At 52.9% G+C, this 19,954-nt stretch overlaps 7 protein-coding genes across 7 annotated transcripts; 2 read left to right on the top strand and 5 right to left on the bottom strand.

Moving 5' to 3' along the window:
- Positions 1 to 367: 367 nt before the first annotated feature.
- Positions 368 to 2,698, bottom strand: J4E93_006994 (uncharacterized protein; the record flags this gene model as incomplete). The annotated part of the gene is made up of 8 exons (XM_049344904.1): positions 368 to 565; positions 616 to 964; positions 1,016 to 1,122; positions 1,276 to 1,378; positions 1,425 to 1,769; positions 1,845 to 1,920; positions 2,054 to 2,602; positions 2,647 to 2,698. 8 exons carry the CDS (start codon positions 2,696 to 2,698, stop codon positions 368 to 370), a joined length of 1,779 nt encoding a protein of 592 aa, XP_049197829.1.
- Positions 2,699 to 3,064: 366 nt separating this feature from the next.
- On the top strand, positions 3,065 to 4,528 carry J4E93_006993 (uncharacterized protein; the record flags this gene model as incomplete). Its single annotated transcript, XM_049344903.1, has 2 exons — positions 3,065 to 3,088; positions 3,146 to 4,528. 2 exons carry the CDS (start codon positions 3,065 to 3,067, stop codon positions 4,526 to 4,528), a joined length of 1,407 nt encoding a protein of 468 aa, XP_049197828.1.
- A 774-nt stretch (positions 4,529 to 5,302) lies between these two features.
- Positions 5,303 to 7,920, top strand: J4E93_006992 (uncharacterized protein; the record flags this gene model as incomplete). The annotated part of the gene is made up of 2 exons (XM_049344902.1): positions 5,303 to 6,058; positions 6,106 to 7,920. 2 exons carry the CDS (start codon positions 5,303 to 5,305, stop codon positions 7,918 to 7,920), a joined length of 2,571 nt encoding a protein of 856 aa, XP_049197827.1.
- Positions 7,921 to 8,373: 453 nt separating this feature from the next.
- Positions 8,374 to 10,776, bottom strand: J4E93_006991 (uncharacterized protein; the record flags this gene model as incomplete). Its single annotated transcript, XM_049344901.1, has 4 exons — positions 8,374 to 9,567; positions 9,616 to 9,884; positions 9,932 to 10,535; positions 10,588 to 10,776. 4 exons carry the CDS (start codon positions 10,774 to 10,776, stop codon positions 8,374 to 8,376), a joined length of 2,256 nt encoding a protein of 751 aa, XP_049197826.1.
- An 813-nt stretch (positions 10,777 to 11,589) lies between these two features.
- On the bottom strand, positions 11,590 to 13,543 carry J4E93_006990 (uncharacterized protein; the record flags this gene model as incomplete). The annotated part of the gene is made up of 2 exons (XM_049344900.1): positions 11,590 to 13,409; positions 13,456 to 13,543. The coding sequence occupies 2 exons, from the start codon at positions 13,541 to 13,543 to the stop codon at positions 11,590 to 11,592; spliced, it is 1,908 nt and encodes a 635-aa protein (XP_049197825.1).
- Positions 13,544 to 14,357: 814 nt separating this feature from the next.
- On the bottom strand, positions 14,358 to 15,076 carry J4E93_006989 (uncharacterized protein; the record flags this gene model as incomplete). The annotated part of the gene is made up of 2 exons (XM_049344899.1): positions 14,358 to 14,862; positions 14,910 to 15,076. 2 exons carry the CDS (start codon positions 15,074 to 15,076, stop codon positions 14,358 to 14,360), a joined length of 672 nt encoding a protein of 223 aa, XP_049197824.1.
- A 392-nt stretch (positions 15,077 to 15,468) lies between these two features.
- On the bottom strand, positions 15,469 to 16,455 carry J4E93_006988 (uncharacterized protein; the record flags this gene model as incomplete). The annotated part of the gene is made up of 4 exons (XM_049344898.1): positions 15,469 to 15,651; positions 15,697 to 15,870; positions 15,919 to 16,300; positions 16,355 to 16,455. The coding sequence occupies 4 exons, from the start codon at positions 16,453 to 16,455 to the stop codon at positions 15,469 to 15,471; spliced, it is 840 nt and encodes a 279-aa protein (XP_049197823.1).
- Positions 16,456 to 19,954: the final 3,499 nt, after the last annotated feature.

Here is a 19,954-nt window from a genome sequence, read left to right as displayed (position 1 = left end):
AGGCGTGGTTGGAGGGGATGATGGGGTGGTTGTGGCGTGGTGGGTAGGATGTGGTGGCACGGTGGGAGGGGAGGAGGGAGTTCAGGGTGCATTTGAGTTTGAGGTGAGTGCTTAATTCGATGTGTTCAGCTGACACAGAAGTTCAAAGACCGATGCATGCAAGATGTCAAATCCACTGCCGATACTAGCCAATCTTCCAAAGCCACGCTTTTACTCAACCTTCTCTCTCTAGGATTCCACAGATACCATCTGTCTCCATCTTCCGTCGTTTTGCCTCCATTCTCTCAGATACCAGCTCAACCTCTGCAATTTCACCACCCTATGCATCTACATGACATAGTGCTGGAGTAGCGTGTAATACGGCCGCTCAATCATACTTCGCAGTCACCGAGCCGTAAGTCTTGCCGTTGACCAAGAGAGAGTATTCCAGAGATGACTGTGCAGAGATCGCGACCTCGAAGCTCAACTTATGGTAGAGCTTACCCTCAGGGCTTCGCATAGCCTTAAACTCCTTCTTGGGGACTACACTGAGGTCTACAGTCAATTTCGTGACGATATACAGACCCTGTAGTCATATTAGTGAGTTATGATATGTGTCATAGAAATGCGACTTACCTTGTCGACTGAACGTTGCGGAGCCTTTAGCGCATTCGAAGCGAAAAGCTCCAGAGTGGAGGCTCGTCTCTGACCTGGCCAGAAGCTAAGGTTGAACGACGCTTTTGCATGAGCCTCCTTGGATGTCGGAAGATCTTGGCCTAGAGTGAGTAACCATTCCATTTGGTTACTTGCTCTCTTTATACCGCTGAATTTGTCGATATACGCGTCGGATTCCTTGTGTTTGCTTGCGTCGAAGTGAGCGTTGTAGTCGGTACCATAGTGCCTGCGACATTTGCGTGTCTTGATCGCGCCCTTCTTGTCACCCTCCAAGCCCTTCACAGCTGCACCCCGGGCAACAGCAGACCATCTATTCGGAATGTCAGCGGGCTATTAGTTAGGCTTGATAAGAATCACCTACGGATAGGCGGGTTTGACCGCTTGCAAACCATCACACCTGGCGACGAACGTCTTGATCTTCTCGAACATATATGGGCTCTCGGAGAAACCACCAACCATGAACACATACTTATAAAAAGTTAGCAAGAGATCATACAAACAAGCGAGTCCATCCAGAAGATCGAGTCAGAGCGGAAGACATTTCGATACGGATCGCTGTCGGTCGATGGTAGAACTATGGGCTTGCCTGTAGGGATGGGATTCTTAGGATGTACGACTGACCTTGAGTTTGACCTTTTTGTTCTTGCGCAGCTCATCCAACTGATTGCCTAAGAGTTCATAGGTTCGACGGACGGGCATCTCAAACATCTCGATCATATCCTCCCTGATTGTGGTCAGTCCCTGTACGAATATGTGCCGGTTTGACTTACGGAGTGATGGTAATTTCGCCATCGCTTATACCTCTCGCTTCGTCTTCTTCAATGGCGTTCAGAGGAGACGGCAGGCGTAGATGGTAAGTCTCTGTACCAGAAAAGCCACTCTTCACCTCAAGAGTGAAGTCCTGGAGCATCCTGGCTGCCTTTTTGGAGAGCGATGTATGTTGAACATGTTCACTCCGACAGCCGACGACTTCTACGAAGTCTTTTGTGCCCAGGCGGCGCTCAAGCCACTTCAAGAAGGCTCGATCAACAAAGCTGCCTCCACATTGGTCACCACCACCCACGGTGGCTTCCTCGAGAACTGTAGGCTCCACTCCTGCAACCCGGTAGGAGATCCTGGATCATGGTAATTGAAGTTAGCCAACATCTCAAAGGCAGTGAATCCTCATGTGGAGTACGGGAATAACGTACAAGTCGACCGTTCCGCCGCCCATGTCACAAACAATGAAGCCGTCACCCACGGCAAAATCCGCGTCCTGGGTAGTACCTATATATCAGTCAATAAAGCCTCTTTCTAAGTGTGAAAGGAAGTCCAGAAGGGCCTCAGAGGGTTTCTGTGTTGAGATAGTCGATGCAACAACACGCGAATTGCTTCAGGAGTACTTATGCGTCATACATACCTCGAATACTCTTGATGGTGTATATAGCAGCCGCTTCAGGCTCGGTCGTCATAACAATCTTCTTGAGTTGCGGAAACTCAGGCGCATTGAAGCCGGCCTTGTCCACAGCCTCGAGCGTACGAGCTTTGGCGACTTCCGTCCAGACCGCTGGAACAGTGACCACCAAGGTGATGTCCAGGCTTCTCCAGAGTACCTTGCCGTATTTTTGATCTAGATTCTTGATCAAATGGGCCTTCACCTGTGCGAGGAAGTCGGCGATGATCTCAACCGGCTGCTTGTTCGGTTCCTGGGAAGATGACGTTGAGACCTCTCGAACAATCTTAACCATCTCGCCCTTCTGCGTCGGGTCTAGCTGAAGCTTTGTCCACATGTGTCGCTGGACGTTGGGAGGGATAAGTGAGCCCCAGATCAAGCCTTGCTTCTGGTACGTCACTTCGCTGGGAACCTTCTCTTTGGTACCGATCTTGGTATGCTGAGATGGCCAATCATGGATGACTTCGACGTGCTCATCACCGGTGCCGTTGTCAGAGGTTTCGCAGAATGAGACGCCTAATTTGTCAGCTAACGATAGGAACTCAGGAAGGAGGACCCACCGGTATACGTAGTGCCATAATCAAGGCCTACGATCAAACGATTCGGCTTCATCTGGTCGTAACTTCGATTGGCGGACTGTTATTGTAGTTGGGGTTGTGCCGAGTGAGAGGAAAGGTACAGGTATGAAGATTGGAGAAGAGGAGAAGTAGATGAATAGTTGCGAGAAATCCAATAGGTAACTTCGAGTAGAGGTGAGAGACGAGCTGCTGCGCACGTGCCAGATCAAGACGCGGAAATCCCGCATCCGGCTGCGAAGACAAGGTGAAGGTGAGTACGACTGCCACTTGCGCGCATTAGTAGACGCCAGCCTCAGATCTTCACCTTTGGCTTAACCTAAACAACACCATCATCCCAGTACATAACACGACGCTTCATCGATTTTCCGCTGTTACTGGTGGCAAGCTTACCTTCTTAGCTATGGCATACTGGGCGAACAACTTTGTGAGCGCTCAACTTCCATGCACAACGTAAGAACAAGTACTGACACGAGCAATCTAGCTGGGCGGAGGACGCAGCAACGATTCGAGATTCTCAACCGGAAACAATCAACACCGAACCACTCGAAGCCAGTCCACATACCAGCAGCTGCTGGACACGCAGAGGCGCAAGCAGCAGGCCGACCAAACCATAGCAAGACTGAGGATCATAAACACCGAGCGCAACGACAAGATAGCCCAGCTCGAGGTTGCCAATCGCAAATTGCAGAGCGACAAGAACCAACTGCAGGAAGATTATGATAAACAGCAAACGGGCTCCAAGAGCGTCGAGGCGGACTACAACTTCATTCTGGAACGTCTCATCAAGCCATACGCGACCAGCCGCAGGTTTGACTTCCAAGGTGTGACCGATGCTTCGATCAAGCAGGTTATAGATCCGATGCTGCGCCATGCCACTCAATTCAGAACGTTGTGGGCAGAGATTCGCCGCTTGCGAACTCAAGTTGGGGAGCTTCAGCAAGACATGCTCGCCAAGGTCGATAAAGTCGAAGCTATAACTGATGACCAATTCGCGAAGGAGTTCCGCTCGCTCGCCTCGACTATCAAAACGTTCAGCCGCTCCATTCGTTTCGACACACAAATCAACATCAGCGAGGCTGTCGGCTCACTTCTCTTAGTGAGCGATGTTGCGCCTCATCACTGGAGTGGACGCGCAAGGAAAAAGCCGTTGGCCGAAGCATGGATCTGGTCGATCTTGATCTCCTTAGTATTCTGCAATCCCTTTGTTATCTTCGGAGATCACTACGCAGCTCTGAATGAGGCGTGGCTTCAGATCTATGGAGAAGAACATCTTTTTGAATGGCCGAGTCCTTCTTCGCACTGCGAGTTATGGCGTGTCAAGACAGTAGAGCAGCTGCTCCAGCAAACTAATGCCGAGACCATCACACACGGAGAGTCAGAAGTCTTATCTGCAGGCTTGACAGCCAGTGTGATCGAGCAGCGCCAACTTGTAGCGAGTACTCTCTGCGGTCATTTCGAGGTACTGGCCCCCGGATTCAAAATTTCAGACGTCCAGCTCATCATCGACAAGGCCTTTTCTCTGGCCCTTCATATGTTCCTGCAGCGCTCGCGGTTTCAAGTCACCTTTCCAGCTATTGGAGCCGATTTCCACGAGTCACAAATGCTGGCGGTGAATGACGACGATGACGAAGACATGGAAGCAGGAGTTGTGGCTTTCATAATCAACCCAGGCCTGACCAAGTGGGGCGACGCCCATGGGGAGCACTACGACCAATGTTACAACATTGTGCCTACACTTGTGCACTTGGAGCCGAAAGATCTAGGCCAAAATATCGATGATTCTCGCCAGGAGGTTGTTGACGCAGAGCCTGTCATCAAGCAAGAGCGTGGAGTGAAGCAAGAGCCTGAGTGGGAGTGGTGCTGAGGCAGCAACTGACTTGAACGTCAAACACCCTTTGCGGATGGAAAAGCTTAAAACTGAAGAAGATACCGGGGGCGTACCTAGAAATCGGGGGCTGGGATTAACGGTGAACGAGTCGAGTTTGCGAATTTGACGGAATCGAGTTTATGGTATTTTCTTTCTAAAAGCGAGGAAGAAGGATACTCCTAGGTGGCCTTGGAACTCCTGCGTCGACTCGCCATAATCGGACTGGCCAGCAGTGAAGAGGATCAACATGCTTCCCCAGTATATGTTATCGGTTTGCGCGAGGTCCATAGCAAATGCATTTTGTTCGCTTCTTCATGTGTACGTGGACCACGTGAGTAGACGGGAGGAATAGGTATGAAGTGGGAAGATGGGGAAATACTAAACGGGAAGTGCGCGCTATCGACAGCGATCAGATGGTCATGCCTTCATCTGTATTGGAAATGAGACGCGATCGGAATCGAGATGAGGGTGAATGTTCACGTCAGAGGCGCGTCCGAGCGAAGCCATTTCCGCGGCTAGCGCCGAACGCGTCTCGGCCATCCTCGATACCACGCGCATACGAGCTGTGCAAGCACCCGCACCCACGCATGCCAATTGCCCTTCTGCCATACTCTCTATTTTAATCACGTCTTCTATTCTTCGCCCCGCAAATGCAGAGCATACCATAAGCTTCACGCCGCCCCACCAGCCCCTCTCAAATCCTCCCGACGCGTCTCGCAGCGCGTTTTCTCGACACCTGCACGCAGGGCAAATCACTCTACCGCCGCCGCCATGTACCTCCCGCGAAACCTGATAGCCCACCTATACCAGAACCTCATAAAACGCACACATGCCGCCGCACCGCCCGTTTTACTCCTCGTCGCCCTCGAACCAGACGCGCTTTGTGCCTGCCGAATCCTTACCGCGTTATTGAAGCGCGACTACATACAACACAAGATACAACCGATAGCCGGATATGGCGACCTATCGCGAGCAGCAGAAGAGCTGGTACGGCCCATGCGGACAACAGACGGTGGAAGCGGAGGCGTCGTAATATGTCTGGGTGTCGGAGGCATGGTGGACATGGAAGAGATACTAGGCCTCGATGTGGATGAGGATGGCGAGGGTGGCACTGGCGATGTCGAGGTCTGGCTCTTGGACGCTAGACGGCCGTGGAATCTGACGAACGTTTTTGCCGCCCCCATAAGTCAGGACCCCGCAACGGGAGAGTTCGTGCGGAGACAAGCGGGGGTGGACAAGGGCAAGATCACGCAGTCATACCAGTCGTCACGAGGTGGAATTATAGTCTTTGACGACGGTGACATCGACGAAGAACTACAGGCAGAGCGTGAAGCATACGCTGGGCTTGAGGAGATGCCAGAGGTGGGGGAGGAAGACGACATCAGCGACGACTCGGACGACCAGGATGATGAGGAGCCGCCATCTGGACAAGCACCGAAGAAAAGGAAGTCGTGGGGCGAGGAAGACGACTCCGAGGACGACATGACAGATGACGAGCGGCCAGCACAAAGACGGAGGAGTAATTCGGTATGTATATTCAATGTTCAAACGAAAGTCACACTAACATTACCCAGGGAGGCTCAATACCATCGTCACCCGAACCGAGACGGCGAAGAGGCCTGTTAGCAGCGCAACAACTAGGCGGCTCCTCCGACTTTTCGCGTTCAGACTCCCGCAGCCGCTCCGCATCCCCATCAGTAGCCGCGCCAAAAGAGAAGTCGTTGAAGAGCCTACGAAGGCAGCTGATCAAGAAGCGGAACAAGTACGCATCTACACTCGACAAATACTACGGACTCGGTACCTCCTACTCAGACCCCGTCTCTTCCCTCGTATACAATCTAGCATCAGAACTCGGCCGCGAAGACAACGACCTGCTATGGAATGCCATCGTTGGTGTCAGCAGTCTGGAACTATACGGGCGGACAGGAAGCGGTGTTGGCTTGAACCCCCTCTCCGCACAAGGTGGTTCAGCAGGCTGGAACGGCAACCGCGGAGAGAACATACGCTCTGTCCTGCGAGATGAAGTACGTCGACTCAACCCTGTCACAGACGCCTCGAGTGTATCCCGCAATGCAACAATGGGCGAAGTGTGGGGTGTGATTCCTACGAGCGCTCTCTCAGCAACAGACAAGTCCATCCGCCTCTCTCCCGAGCCGCGTTTCCTTCTCCTTCGGCACTGGTCTCTCTACGAAAGTATGCTCCACTCGCCCTACCTCTCCGCCAAACTACACATCTGGAGCGACGCGGGGCAAAAGCGTCTTGCCAAACTTCTTGCCAAGATGGGTGTTTCACTCACTGAGTGCAAGCAAAGATATACACACATGGATATGGAGCTCAAGCGTGGTCTCCGAGAACGCCTCCTCAAGTTCGCTCCACAATACGGTCTCGATGGCCTCGTGCCACCAAAGTCAGGCACAGGCGACCCCAAAGACGGATGGGGTTTCGTACGCTGCTGGGGCTGGAAAGCATGTCTCTCCGCCATCGACGCCGGCGTGATCCTAGGAGCCATCCTAGAAGTCGGCGACGCAAAGAACCTCAACCAATCCGCCCTCGACAGCTCCAACTTCGCCGGAGCCAACGACCACACCGAGATGCCCTCCTCCACGCAAGAACAACAAGACCTCGCCCAAGAACACATCACCAGCCGCTTCTGGACCGCCTACGACGCCCTCGGCGACATCGACCGCCTCGTCGAGCACATCAGCACAGCACAACACCTCCACCGCGCTATCCTCCGCACAGGAACCGCCCTGATAGAAAAGAAGCAAATCCGCCACCTGCGCGCCTTCCGCATGGCCGTCGTAAAAGAAGGCCCCGACGTCCAACTCTTCACCCACCCGGGCGCCCTCACCAAACTCGCCCTCTGGATCGCCGAAGCCATCGTCGAACTCAATGGCACAAAGGGCAAAAACAAGGGCAGTGAGCTTGTCATGGCTGGTCTCGACGACTCCCGCGGCCTCTACGTCGTCGTCGGCCTTGGTGGCGGCGGCGCAACTGAATCTGCTAAATCCCGCCTTCAGAAACGCGAAGCTAAACTCAAAGCTAAAGAGGCGCGTCAAGCGCAGAAAGCTGAAGCGAGAGAGTCCCGCCGTAAAGCACGTGTTGCGCGCAATCTAGCCGCAGGGCTTGAAGAAGACGAGGTTGCTGATGACTCGGAGTCTGAAGCCGAAGAATCTGATTCCTCAGATAACGACTCTGAGGATAGTGAAGATGAGGATGAGGAGAGGGGGTCCGGCAGGAATCGATTCGGTAATGCGTTCCAAGAGGTTGTGAGGGAGACGGGAGCACGAGTACGAATGGATAGTTTCGAGGCGTGTGTGATTGAGATTAAGAAGGAGGATCTCAGTGGGTTTTTGGAGAAGTTGAGTCAGAAGGCTGTTGTTGGGTAGATGCTGATCGTATCATCCGTGGGGAGATTTCTTTGTGTCACGTACTGATTTGGAAAGCGGAAGGCGATGATTTGGATTCGGTAAGAAAGGAAAGGCAAGATACCACTTTTGCAGGGGGAAAGCTCGGATTTTGGGGTACAGCGCTTTTGCATGATTTGGCATTTTTGGATGGCGATATCCATAACTTCTTTCTTCTATTGATTCAGGCATATTTGTAGGCAGGGCGAACGATGTACAAGCGATGATATTACAAGAGTACTTAGCATAGCACAACCACAACCACAACCACAACACAGCATAGCATTACAAGCAAGCATAGCAAGCAAATCGTATTTCATGCATAACATATCCAATTTCAACCGCTGAGGAGAAGAAAGGAAAGTGGTATCTTTAGTACTAACGCACAAGCAAAACCGACACACCGCTCATCCAAACTACCATCACGACCAAAAGCTACTTGGTATACGAGCGCTCTTTCCTTCCTCCCATTGTCAGGCCCTCGCCATCTTCGCCGTCGTCCCAGCTTCCTTCTCCGCTACTCCTTCTTTTCTTCGTCCGCTGCTTCACACCATCTGTCAATCTCCTCTTGACTTCGTCCAAGTTGCCATCAATGGTACTGAAAGGCTTGAGCTGGAAGCCGCCCAGGTTCGCACTGCTGCTATTTCTACTGCGGCTCTTCTTCGGCGTCTGTGGTCGACTAGAGAAGAAGTCCTGGTTGGCAAGGTCGTGGAACGATTCGTTGCGCGGAATTTCGTTGATAGATCCGGGCGAGGCAGGGTAATCGTAGGTCTCGATGTCCTGGCCTGCCTCTCTTTCCGCGTCTTCGTCCGACTTTTGCGGTGGTGTGTTGGGACGCTCTTGCTTGATGAAGGGATCCTCGACGATGCGTTTGGAGTGGAAGTCCTCGTACATCTCCGGTCCGAGTTCGTTGATGATGTCGTTCACGCGCTGAGCGAGATTCTCGCGGCGCTCTTGGAGTTTGACGAGTTCGTTGTTGGAGAAGGGGTTCATCATCTTCCAAAGGGGACCGAGGGACTTGAGGATGTCCATGGCGACTTCGCCGAATCGGAGAGCGCCGTATGTGAGGGTGACGTAGACGACGAGTTGGGGGATGATGAGCCAGCGCTTCTGAATGCCAGCAGGAAGGTATCCGTTGCATTGGTTGTAGGAGTACCAGTAGAGTCCCAAGCAGACATACCAGGCGTAAGCTGTTGGTGCGGCAGCCATGGCAACGAGAAGCTTCCACGTAGCCATGACATCTCTGGCTTGAACCTTGACGTTTGATGCAGCAAGTGCCTCTCTGGCCTTCTTAATCGAGACAACCTTAGTGACAATGAAGACCAAGCTGAAGAGCAGAGTTCCGGGAAGGACGAGCATGCTCAGGAAGAGCAGCTTTCCAAGACGGTAGAAGAAAAGCCCAAACGCCGTGATAGGATGCATCTTGGCGTATTGTACCTGATGATCTCGGAGGCCGAGCGCCTTAAGCTTGCTATTGTAGGTGGTGACTTCCTTCTTGAGTTCGACGATGCGAGGGTCGTCTTTGTAGCGTTCGTAACCCTGGACGAGCCGGCGATTAAGCTCCACGATCCTGGGAAGAGGGAGCTTCGTGCCTTTGGAGTTGTAGAGGCGGCGCACAGCTTGGATGACCTAGAAGGGTCAGCAATGAGAAAGAGTATGGGTGTGTCTTGCACATACCATAAGTGTGTCGTAGTCGGGTGTTGTGACCGTGACGGAGATAAGACCCTGACGAATGGTTTCCAGCATCTCACCGATGGCCTCACGTCTTCCAGGGCCGTCGAACTTCTGGGCTAGCTCAGGTGGGACGTGGATGGGCGTGCCAAACTCGATGACGGCCCTTGATCGGAACTTGTGGGCGTGGAAGTAGTTCATACCGACGGGGATAATGTTCAGATTGCAGTCTGGCTTTGTTTGCACTGTACCGAGCGCCATAATAGCAACACCAGCTGGGAAATGTTAGTACATGGAAATTTTAAGCGGTGGGATAACTCACCTTTCAGAGGGAGAAGATCAGTTCGGTCGTGGCTACCACCCTCAGGGAAGATACCGATGCTTCCACCGTGGTGAAGAACAGCATGTACCGCGTCGTAAACTTCTGTCTGATCGAGCTTGGGCGCAACCTGGAAGGGAGTTCCCTCGTAACCATCAGCGATACCCTTCTTCGCATTGGCTCCGTCCACGAATGTGCCGTCCTTGGTCATGTCGTTTCGCCCAGTCATCTGCTGCATGGCAACACCTCCTTTGAAGCCACGCTTCAGCCTGATTTCTTCCGGGCCCTTGATCTCGAGTATCTCAGCGGTCGCCGCCTTGTTGTCCACTTTAGGCAGTACGAGGGAGCCGCCGACCTGGAATTTCTTATCTTCAAAGTTGGTGCCCACACCCCGAACTAGCGTCGGGTCGTTGATGGGATCGGGGAGGTATATCTTGCCCTCTGCAGGCTTGGTCATGTCCATGGCTCTTCCTACAGGCACGACACCCGTCAAGCCAGCCATTGCGCCTACAAACTTGCGCTTCATCGATTTATCGGCGATTAGGAATTGGATTCGGCGGTCGGATTCTTTCTTTACGACTCTCATCAACATGAGGGGGTCGACAAACTGCCATCTGTCAGCATACATCCTGACGGGGTATCGTCGCAGCATGTCCTACCTGGTTCGCGTGCGGTGCGCACACGAAGATAACGGGGCCTTCCTTTGGCACCTTCCAACTACTCCTAGGATGCACTTCTCGGAAGAAGAGCTCCACCAAGATTGAAAACGTCCACAAGAAGGCATCGTAGACGTATTTGTTCATGACGGCGAGCTTCTTGCCCTTCGCGTCTCTCTTCTGGGTCGCCATGGCGGCTACCTAAACCACGAGTATGCTGCCGACGAGTATGAAGAATATGCTATGCGCCGCCGAAAGGGCAAGGTTGGTGTAGCCTCCTATGGCCGGTGGTGTGTATCCGTCCACGGACGCGATGGCGAATGCGACAGAAAACGAGGGGTGACGAAGCACGAGATGCGCGCACGGCGGAACAGGGTCGCTGACGATGAAGCTGCGTTGGAAGCTACAGTATTATCCCTCGTTAGCATCAGAGCGCAGACTCAGACATGTTGTCACGCACCTTCACGTTCTAGCACTTTCTCTACGTAGGTCGCGTGCAGAAGAAGAACATCAGGCCACAGTAAATGGAAGTTCCGAGTCTGCGCGGACCTGGATAGCCGATACCCGACGAGCGCTGGCTCTGGTGAGGAAATCAGGCTTTCAGCAGCGCATATCCGCAGCGCTATTTTCGTTGTTGAGCTCGGATATGTGGAGGGTTGCAGATAGGGCCGGGGAAGTGGGATGGTTGCTATGTCATCGCACATTAATTGTTGGCGGCCCTTTTCTAGTGGGGTAGGAGCCAGCTGAGCCCGCTCCACCAAGTGACAGCTGAGGACACGCCACACCGATGAAGTTTGGCAACTTTCACAGCTATTGAATCTTCATATTGATGTAGAAGCCATGATCAAATTCGCACGAATAGATAGTTCAGATGAAAGGACCATTATACATTCTGATCTATCAGAGGGTGCCGTCAAGCGGCCCGGGAATATGGTCTATAAAGCAAGAAGGGTATATATGTACAGTAAAGAAGATGAAGACAAGATGCAATGTGCAGATTAAGGCTTACACCATAGCAAAGACCATCGCTGCCACCAAAAGGGCGACAACAGAGGTGCTGGCGGTGAGGGCAGAGCCAGCGCCGAGGAACTGCTCTGGAGATGTCGGGTTGGGCAAGCTGGTATTAGCAGCTGGCGCCGACATCAACGTGGTAGTAACAGGAGGTACAACCGGAGCTGGCGAAGAGTCTACCACGAGACCCGTAGTCGCCGATGCTGCCGGTACGTACACAGTCTCGGTCACGCTGGGGGTGCAGCTAGTTGTAGCGGAGGAGCGAGCGAGAGTCACAGTGCGAGTTACGCTGCGGGCGCAGCTGCTGGATGAGCCTCCGTTGGACTGACTAGCAGGCTTGCCTGAGGCCGAGGGCTGGGAGCTCGAGACCGATGTGCTTGTTACTACGACGACCGAAGAGACAACCTGTGTCGAAACAGGGGCCTCATCAGCCTCAGGGAACTTGGGAACCAGGTTGTGGTTGTCGTTAGAAGGCGCCTCGTTGGATGGGGCCTTGCTGGGTGCAGGGGTCTCGCTGGTAGCGCTTGAGGACGGAGTAGCTTCGCTGGCAGCTGGAACTTGGCTAGACACAGAGGTAGATGAGGAAACGGCGTCGCTTGTTGCAGGAGCAGATGATAGCGCTGGCGTAGAGCTAGGCTTGGGGGAAGGGCTGCTTGATGGCTTCGGCGCGCTGTTGCCCTTTGCAGGCAGGGTACCCTTTTCGATCATCAAGAGTGCCTGGGTGACTTCCAAGGCCGACAGCTGCTGGCCGACGCCAGAGGTGCCGTCCCAGCTTCCAGTGTACCACTTGCTGCCGCATGTGACGCCGTCAGTGCCTCCAGAGCAGGCCTTGGCAGCACCGACCGCAGAAGCCTTCAGCAACGGCACGATCTTGTCCTTAGTAAAGGGAGCGACCATGGCAGTCTTAGCAATGAAGCGAGAAAGGTATGCCTTGAATGATTGCTGATCGAGGTTGCAGTGTCGGCCAGACTCACCCGTCTCACAAGCCCACTCGTACATGATGTCTGTGGCGTTCTCGTAAGGGCTGAAGAACAGCAGTTCAGCGTGATCCAGGAAGCCGGAAGTGCGATCCTTCCAGGTGCTCTCGCCGTTGGTGTAGTCGTACATGAAGGCCGATCCATGGAGATACATGGCGTTGTTGTAGGACCACTGGGTCTTGTCGGCGACTGTGGCGCAGTTGGTCTTGTCGTCTGTACCATCGAATACCTCGTACTGGTCGCTGATGAGTCCAACCTTCTTTGTCCAGTCGTAGATCTTGACAGCCCAGTCCGCGTACTTCTGCTCGCCAGTGTAGCGAGCAAGGCGCGCACCGAGGGCGAAAGCGCAGCCGTTGGAGATTGAGTTCTTGTAGTTGTAGCCGTAGCTGTTCTCTGGGTACACCTGCCACTTCAGTCCTCCACCGCAGCTTGTCTCGTCCCAGCGTCCGACAATGTTCTCGAAAGCGTTGGTTACGACCTCGAGGTAGCTCGCAGGCGCATCGGCGGGATCGGGGAACTGGTATTCGACCGCGCTCATGACGGCAAGCGCCCAGAAAGCCTGGTCATCGTTGCCAGTTTCTCCTTTGCGGTAGGAGAGGATGAAGTCGTTGTCGGGGCCGTAGTTGGCAGTCAATGCCTGTTGGAGCGTCTTGACGTGTGAGTCGTCGCCGGTGAACTGGCTGTACTCGATCATGCCACCCCACGCGGCGCCACCCTCCCACCAGTAGTGGGGCTTGGGCCAGACTCCGACACCCTCGATGGATGTGCCTGTGGCGTTGCCCTGGTACATCGACATCAGGCCGTACGCATACTGTCGAGTGACGGCGAGGATTGACGCTTCTGAAGGTTAGCTTTGTAGCGCGGTTGCTGTGAATATCCTCACCTTCATCCTCGGGGTCGAACTTGATACCGCCGGCGGTCGCTGTAAGAGCACTGAGGAGCACTGCTCCAGTAGTGGTAAAGTACTTCATATTGGTTGAGAAACGAATGAGTAGAGTTCAAAAGAAGGTAACGACAAGCAGTCGGAAGAGAGAAAGGGAAGAAAAGAACGAATGTATAGCTCCGAGGCTGCAGAATGTGAGGGAGAGCAAAGCACGCATGGTGAATGCCGGGAGTAGGGCTTATCTAAGATCTAACTCGCGCAGACCCATATTTCTTTTGGTGAAGGCAGCCGGGGAAGGAGCGCGCGGGTGCAGCAGGGATTGGGTAAGCGGGCGTTTCGAAACGCAGGAACGGATTTGGTGTTGTCCAATGGCTAACTAGTACGCATGTTTCAGGTCGGCGGGCTGCGCTGCTTTTGGGCCTCCGATCATTTTGGCGCCACAGCATGTTGTCCGGGCGGCTTGTCCTTCATTATCTGGCCTCCTCGAATCCCTTGTGTTCACTGGTCGTGCCGACGTGCTGTTACTTTGCTATTGTTTGGCTGCTAAGAAAAGATCGTCGCGTGTCGCAGTGCTCTCCCGACCAACACCAGGACCGACTGCATGACCATCTCTTACTTACTGTAGATCATCAGCTAGAGGTACACTACCTGCACGAATGAGGGGCGACCGGGGCCGTCGTCGTGCTAAGAGCGCGGGGATCATCACAACCATATGCAACAAGAAAGAGTGTTGAATAATGAAAGTCAGCTTACGGACCCATGGCTCGTTCATGAGGCGGAGTTTAATCAAAATCCCCCAACTCATGCCTCGGCCCGTCTGCGATCATGCGCTGAGGCGTCTCGTCCCAGGTCTACCCAGAACGCCCCCATATATGAATAGTACGCGAAAGTAACACAGCCACTCAGTTGACCCCCACAAGCCTCTTCTCCTTCTTCTCCTTCTCTGATTCGCGCAGTGCGGCGATCTCCTCTCTGGTCATGTTGTACGATGCGTTGACTTGGTTGAACGGGTTTTCGGGGTGCTTCTCGAATTCCTTGCGGATTTGGTCGATCTTCTGTTGTCGTCGCAGACCCTTCTCGTCCTTCATCTCGTCTAGTCTTCGCTCCTCAAACGCAGCGTATGCAGCCTTGAAGCGCCTCTCGGGATGGCGGTCCACCTTGTCCTGGCTGTTGCCCGTGATATCCAGAGCGTCGAGGGCGTTGTCGATACCGGTGGCGTTGAGCGCGCCAGGCTTCGCGTCGAAGGAGCCAAGCGCTGAGTCGATGCCGCCCCCGCGGGGCTTCTTCTCTGCTTTGGGGTTCTTGCCCTTGGGCTTGGAAGGCAGGGAAGCCTCCTCTTCGCGGAGCAGGGCTTCCTTCTCAGCCTTCTTACGGGCTGCTTCAGCGGCCTTTTCTGCTGCGGCCTCGCTATGTTATGTTAGCTACTGCGTAAGTAGGGGCGAAGATGCACATACGCCTTTGCATTTGACTTTGCGCCCTTGTTCCATTCCTCTGCCTCTGCCTTCTCAGCTTGTTGGTTCTTTGCAGCCTGCTTCGATGCAGCGGCGTCTGCCTTGCGGGCTTGTCCTTGTGCCTTCTTCGAACCCCCTCCATCGCCGCCGGCCGCGCCCTTTTTCGCCATTGTGTTGTGAGGTATGCGAGCTCGTGTTTGTTTCCGAAGTGGATGGACGTGATGCGCGAGTATTTCGATGTGTAGTTGCGAGTGAGTCAAAGTTTGGTATGCGGCGCCTGACAGCGGCTTGCGGGCATCAGCGGGGCACAATGGCGTCAGACAACACCGACACGCGTGAATGACTAAGCAACACTGAAGGCTCTTTCCACGCGTACTCGCAAACGTCTCCGCTCTTGTTGAACAGAAGAGATGCCATTCGTTTCGGCTTATAGCCACCTGTCTATATACATCAGGAACAAAGAATACCTCAACAAAGAGAACTCGGCTGTTTCAGAGCTTGCGTTTCTGTTCATGAATATCTACCTTGCCAGGCCTCATGGTCGGATGCAAAGAACAGACTGTTACACAATCCCCTCTTCTTTCTCTCTCCTTATATGCTCTCTCCTCGCTCGCATCGCATTACCCGGAGTGAGCTGCTTCAAGCCGAGCCATGGCGAGTTAATGGGACTGGGACCCGTGTAGATGAAGATGTCATACAGGAAACCTCCAAACGCGCAGCCAAGGAACGGTGCTACCATTGGGATCTAGATGCTGTCAGAAAGAAACGTGAGGGTTGTTAGAAGACATACCCAGAAGTAGTATCCGCCAGCAGACCACACCTCAGGACCATACCCAACAGCATACGACATCAACCTTGGGCTGAAGTCACGAGCGATATTGATCGCATAACCAGTCTGCCAGCCGAAGCAAGACCCTAGGCCGAAGATGAGGAAGAACAGGCAAAGAGGGAACCATTTGTCAGACTAGAATAAAGTCAGCATCATCCCATCGATTACTCTTATCGGCCATACCTTCGGAACACCATTATTGCTCGGATCCTTCAACGCGAAGATAACGAACATCAACAGTGTACTTGCGATGAACTCAGAGAAGAACTGGCTGGTCTTGGTTAGGAATGGCTGCGGGTAAGTGCAGAAGATGTTTGCTGTAGCCTTCTCAGCTGGAGGCACTGTTCGCATCTTCCCGCCCTCGAACCAGTCGATAGAGCTGATGTAGTTCGCGTATACGATCCCAGACCCAACGAACCCACCAAGCATCTGCGCAGCGAAGTACATGGGGAACCGCCGCCAGGGCAACTGACGGAAGATGCAGTTGCTGAGAGTAATCGCCGGGTTTAGGTATGCGCCAGAGTCCCCTGCTACGTACAGTCCGAGCATCACGCCTAGGCCCCAGCTTATCGGTGTTAGCATGCCTCACAATCTTTCAATCTCTCAGCGCTCGACTCACCCCCAGTTAATCGACTGATATTGTCCGAACCCGTTACCACCCGGCGCAGTCGTCTGTCCCGTCGAAAGCAAGACTTGCGCAACCGCTCCATCACCGAACATAACCATTATAGCGGTGCCCCAGAACTCCGCGAACGGCTCCCTCATCACCGTCCTTATACGCGACCACAGCAACTCCGATGCCGCACCGTGGTCATGCTCTTCGTCGATGGGTGCTTGAGGATGCAAGCCAAGTACCGATCGCTTCCGTTGAGCGCTCGACGACGTTCGATGGGCCGAGAGTTCAGAATTGGTAGAATGCGCCGAATGCTGTGTTTGCGCCTGGGTCAGAGGTGTAGCACTCGTACCAGACGTAACGCTGTGCAGACGATCATCTGAACGGTCGTCCGCCCAGTCCCGTGTAATCGACGGCCCTGGGGCCATGGGTCCTTGGGCAGTCATGTTGAACACACGTCAAAGCAACACTAAACGAAGAATGAGGGACAGTCTAATACAAAGCCTGGTGAGCCTCAACACCAGTACCAGCGTGAGAAGAGTACTAGCAGACGCACAGAAATACCCTACTCAGCGAAAGGCGACTGCTTAAGCATGTCTCGTCGCATGCCCTCGGCTCCGTATACCCCGTATGCTAGAAGACGTCACAGCACAATCCCCATCGTGATGCCAACGCCATAGGAAGCCGATCTCGTACTTCCCCTCATTTCTACTAGTCAGATCTCCCGGCTTAGGGGGAGGGTGCCCGCGCCAGGAGCTTGGGACGTGACTGTTTTGCGCTAGGCATGACGTCTGTCAAGGCTGGGGGCGTTATTTCCGGTGGATGGGGATCTTCATGGGATTGTAGGTTTGTTCGGTGAATTCGCGCTCGAATCAGTACAATTTTGAAAGGGTAGCATTGCTGTAGCTGAAATCGGATTGAACTGATGCCCCGTTATTCCTGATGAAAGAAGTGGGCTCTGAATCTGGGGTGCAGATGCGTCCACGGGTCCGGCGATCGCGATGCCCTGCTAGCGCGAAGTTTGTCAACCACCATCTAGTCACTGCTCGCCCAATGACCGCGTATGCCGTTCTCCTATTCTGATGTTTCCCATATGTTCTTTTTGACAAGCCACTCACTGGAAACGCGCCTCCCATTTCGTTGATCGGTACACACACAAGCCTGAATATGCAGATAAGCATGCATGATGTCATGAGGCTGCGCATGAGGTGGCAGCTGCCTTCTCACACTTCTGCGCAGAAACCCACCTGCATTCTGCTCAACAAAACCTCAAGCTTGCATCTGACTTACATTCGAGTTACATCTATAAACATTACCGGACGACTGATACCCTTCCAACTCAGCATCGTCCGTATGTCTAAGGGGTCCTAGCCCCGCATTGGTCTACAGTGGCTGGTGGCTTTATTATCTGCACGAAGAGTCTCATACACGTGGTCGCCCTCCAGATCGCACAAATCTGTCACGCTATCGAGATATGGTGCAGTGTGCACTTTGCAAATCAGTCGCAGACGCGATAGAGAAGAAGACACCGGATCCTGGAGAGTACGTGTGGAAATATCGCGATGTCCAGCAGAACGTTGGGTGCGTTACATGCCAAAAACTAGCGCGAAGGTTCGGAATTCATACACGAGCCGATTGTGTAGGGGAATGGACCGGCTCTGTTCTGTATTCTGAGAATGATGACGACTATAGACTGAGGGTCAGTGGAGAGAGTGTCCAAGGCGAGGAGATATTACCTGACTACTGTTCCCTGGAGATTGATGCAATTCCAAGCGCGTTCAACCCTTCCCTTTTCGACCAGAAATTCGACATCGAGGGTATCAAGAAGTGGATCAGTCATTGCGACACGGACCACGCGGGCATATGCCATACAATCACGAACCCAATGAAGAAGATGCCAGACGCCTCAGATCTACGCTTTATAGACGTCGAGAAACTCTGCCTCGTGAAGCAATCAGAGCATGACGGCGGATATCGATATGCCGCCTTGAGCTATATTTGGGGGACGGCTGTCGATCCTTTCCAGACAGTTAAAGCCAATGTCGAAGCTTTGAGCAAGGAATATGCATTAGACCTTCCTTGTAACCGCACTCGGCTCCCCAACACTGTTGCAGACAGCATAACCTTCATACGCGCTCTTGGCCTTCGCTACCTATGGGTGGACAGATTCTCTATCATACAGGATGATGAAATTACGAAACCTCATCAACTGGCCTCCATGGCATCTATATACTCAAATGCATACGTTACTATAGCTGCTACAGAGGGAGATGATAGTGACTACGGGATACCTGGATTCAACAAAGAACGACCAAGGATACCACCCTTTGAAATTTACCAGTTTAGTCCCAGCTGCCAGATGATAGTGTGTATGAGCAGAGCAAAGGATTCGATTTATCATACACGCGGCTGGACTTTTCAAGAATGGACATTCTCGCGTCGCATGATCATTTTTCATGATCAATTTGTGTCTTGGACTTGCAAAAACTTCGCAGAATCGGAAAGCATGTGGCATCACCCCGTGGATCCCACAAGTCTATCAAGCGAGGATTGGGATGCATATCCTGGTTTCATGGGGTACTGTAGTGCTGTTAAAACCTACAGCAAACGGACGTTAACTTATTCCGAAGATGTCCTGGCTGCATTCAACGCATTCACCACTGTGCAAGGGCGAGCTATGAAAAGCAGTTTCATATTTGGTATACCAGAACTCTTCCTACCCCACATGCTTTGCTGGCACCATGGCGCATATTCTCTCTCTTATATTATTAAAGAACGTCGTCATCAAAGACGGATAGATCGTCAAGGCAATGTCTTGAAAGCTTTCCCTTCCTGGTCGTGGGTGGGTTGGTCTGGACCTGTCAACATGCGTTCTGCCGAACAAGCGTGCCGGCTGGCGATAAGGAGACTACACTGTTCCTCTCTTGAATATCCACAACTTGTTTACTTTTCCAAAACTATAATCGGAACGGACGGCGAGCGCAAGGAACATATCAAGGACCTACACTACTATGAAACCCACGGGTTGATTAGTTTGGTAGAGGATGAATGCTGGTCCTCCGATTTACCTATCAAAATATTTGATAAGCACCCAGTGGTTCAAGAAGATGACGCACAAAGCCTGACAGCTGAATATGTTCCTTCTACTGTTCTGGAATTCAGGACTCGGCGACTGATTACTTCTCTGTCTAAGCACGGTCGCGAGGATCTAAACAAAGATACGCCTATTCTGACAGGTCCCCAAGGTCAAACGATCGGTGTTCTAGATATCGACATCACACTAAACGATCTTCACTTACCTCAACACGAGGTCGAAATCATCTGCATCAGCATGAGTAGGCCTGTATGTATTGAACATGCTCGGCTGCGTGATCTTAACCGAGGAAAGGTATTTCAGATGACCTGTCCTCCGGAGTGTTTTCCAGACAGGAATCACTTCGTTTCAAAGATCTATACACCAGCTTCCAAATGGCAGTTCATGGCTTACAATGTCCTCTGGATCGAGTGGGAAGACGGAATTGCATACCGGAAAGCTATAGGACACGTGTGGAAGGATGAATGGGATGCTGCAGACACGGAAGAGGTCGACATTCGACTAGGATAATC

Source organism: Alternaria ventricosa (genome assembly GCF_023758065.1).
Source record: "Alternaria ventricosa strain BMP 2768 chromosome Unknown scaffold_12, whole genome shotgun sequence".
Taxonomy (NCBI): Eukaryota; Fungi; Ascomycota; class Dothideomycetes; order Pleosporales; family Pleosporaceae; genus Alternaria; species Alternaria ventricosa.
The sequence above is the reverse complement of the archived record's forward strand: the minus strand, read 5'-3'. Positions and strand labels throughout refer to the sequence as shown.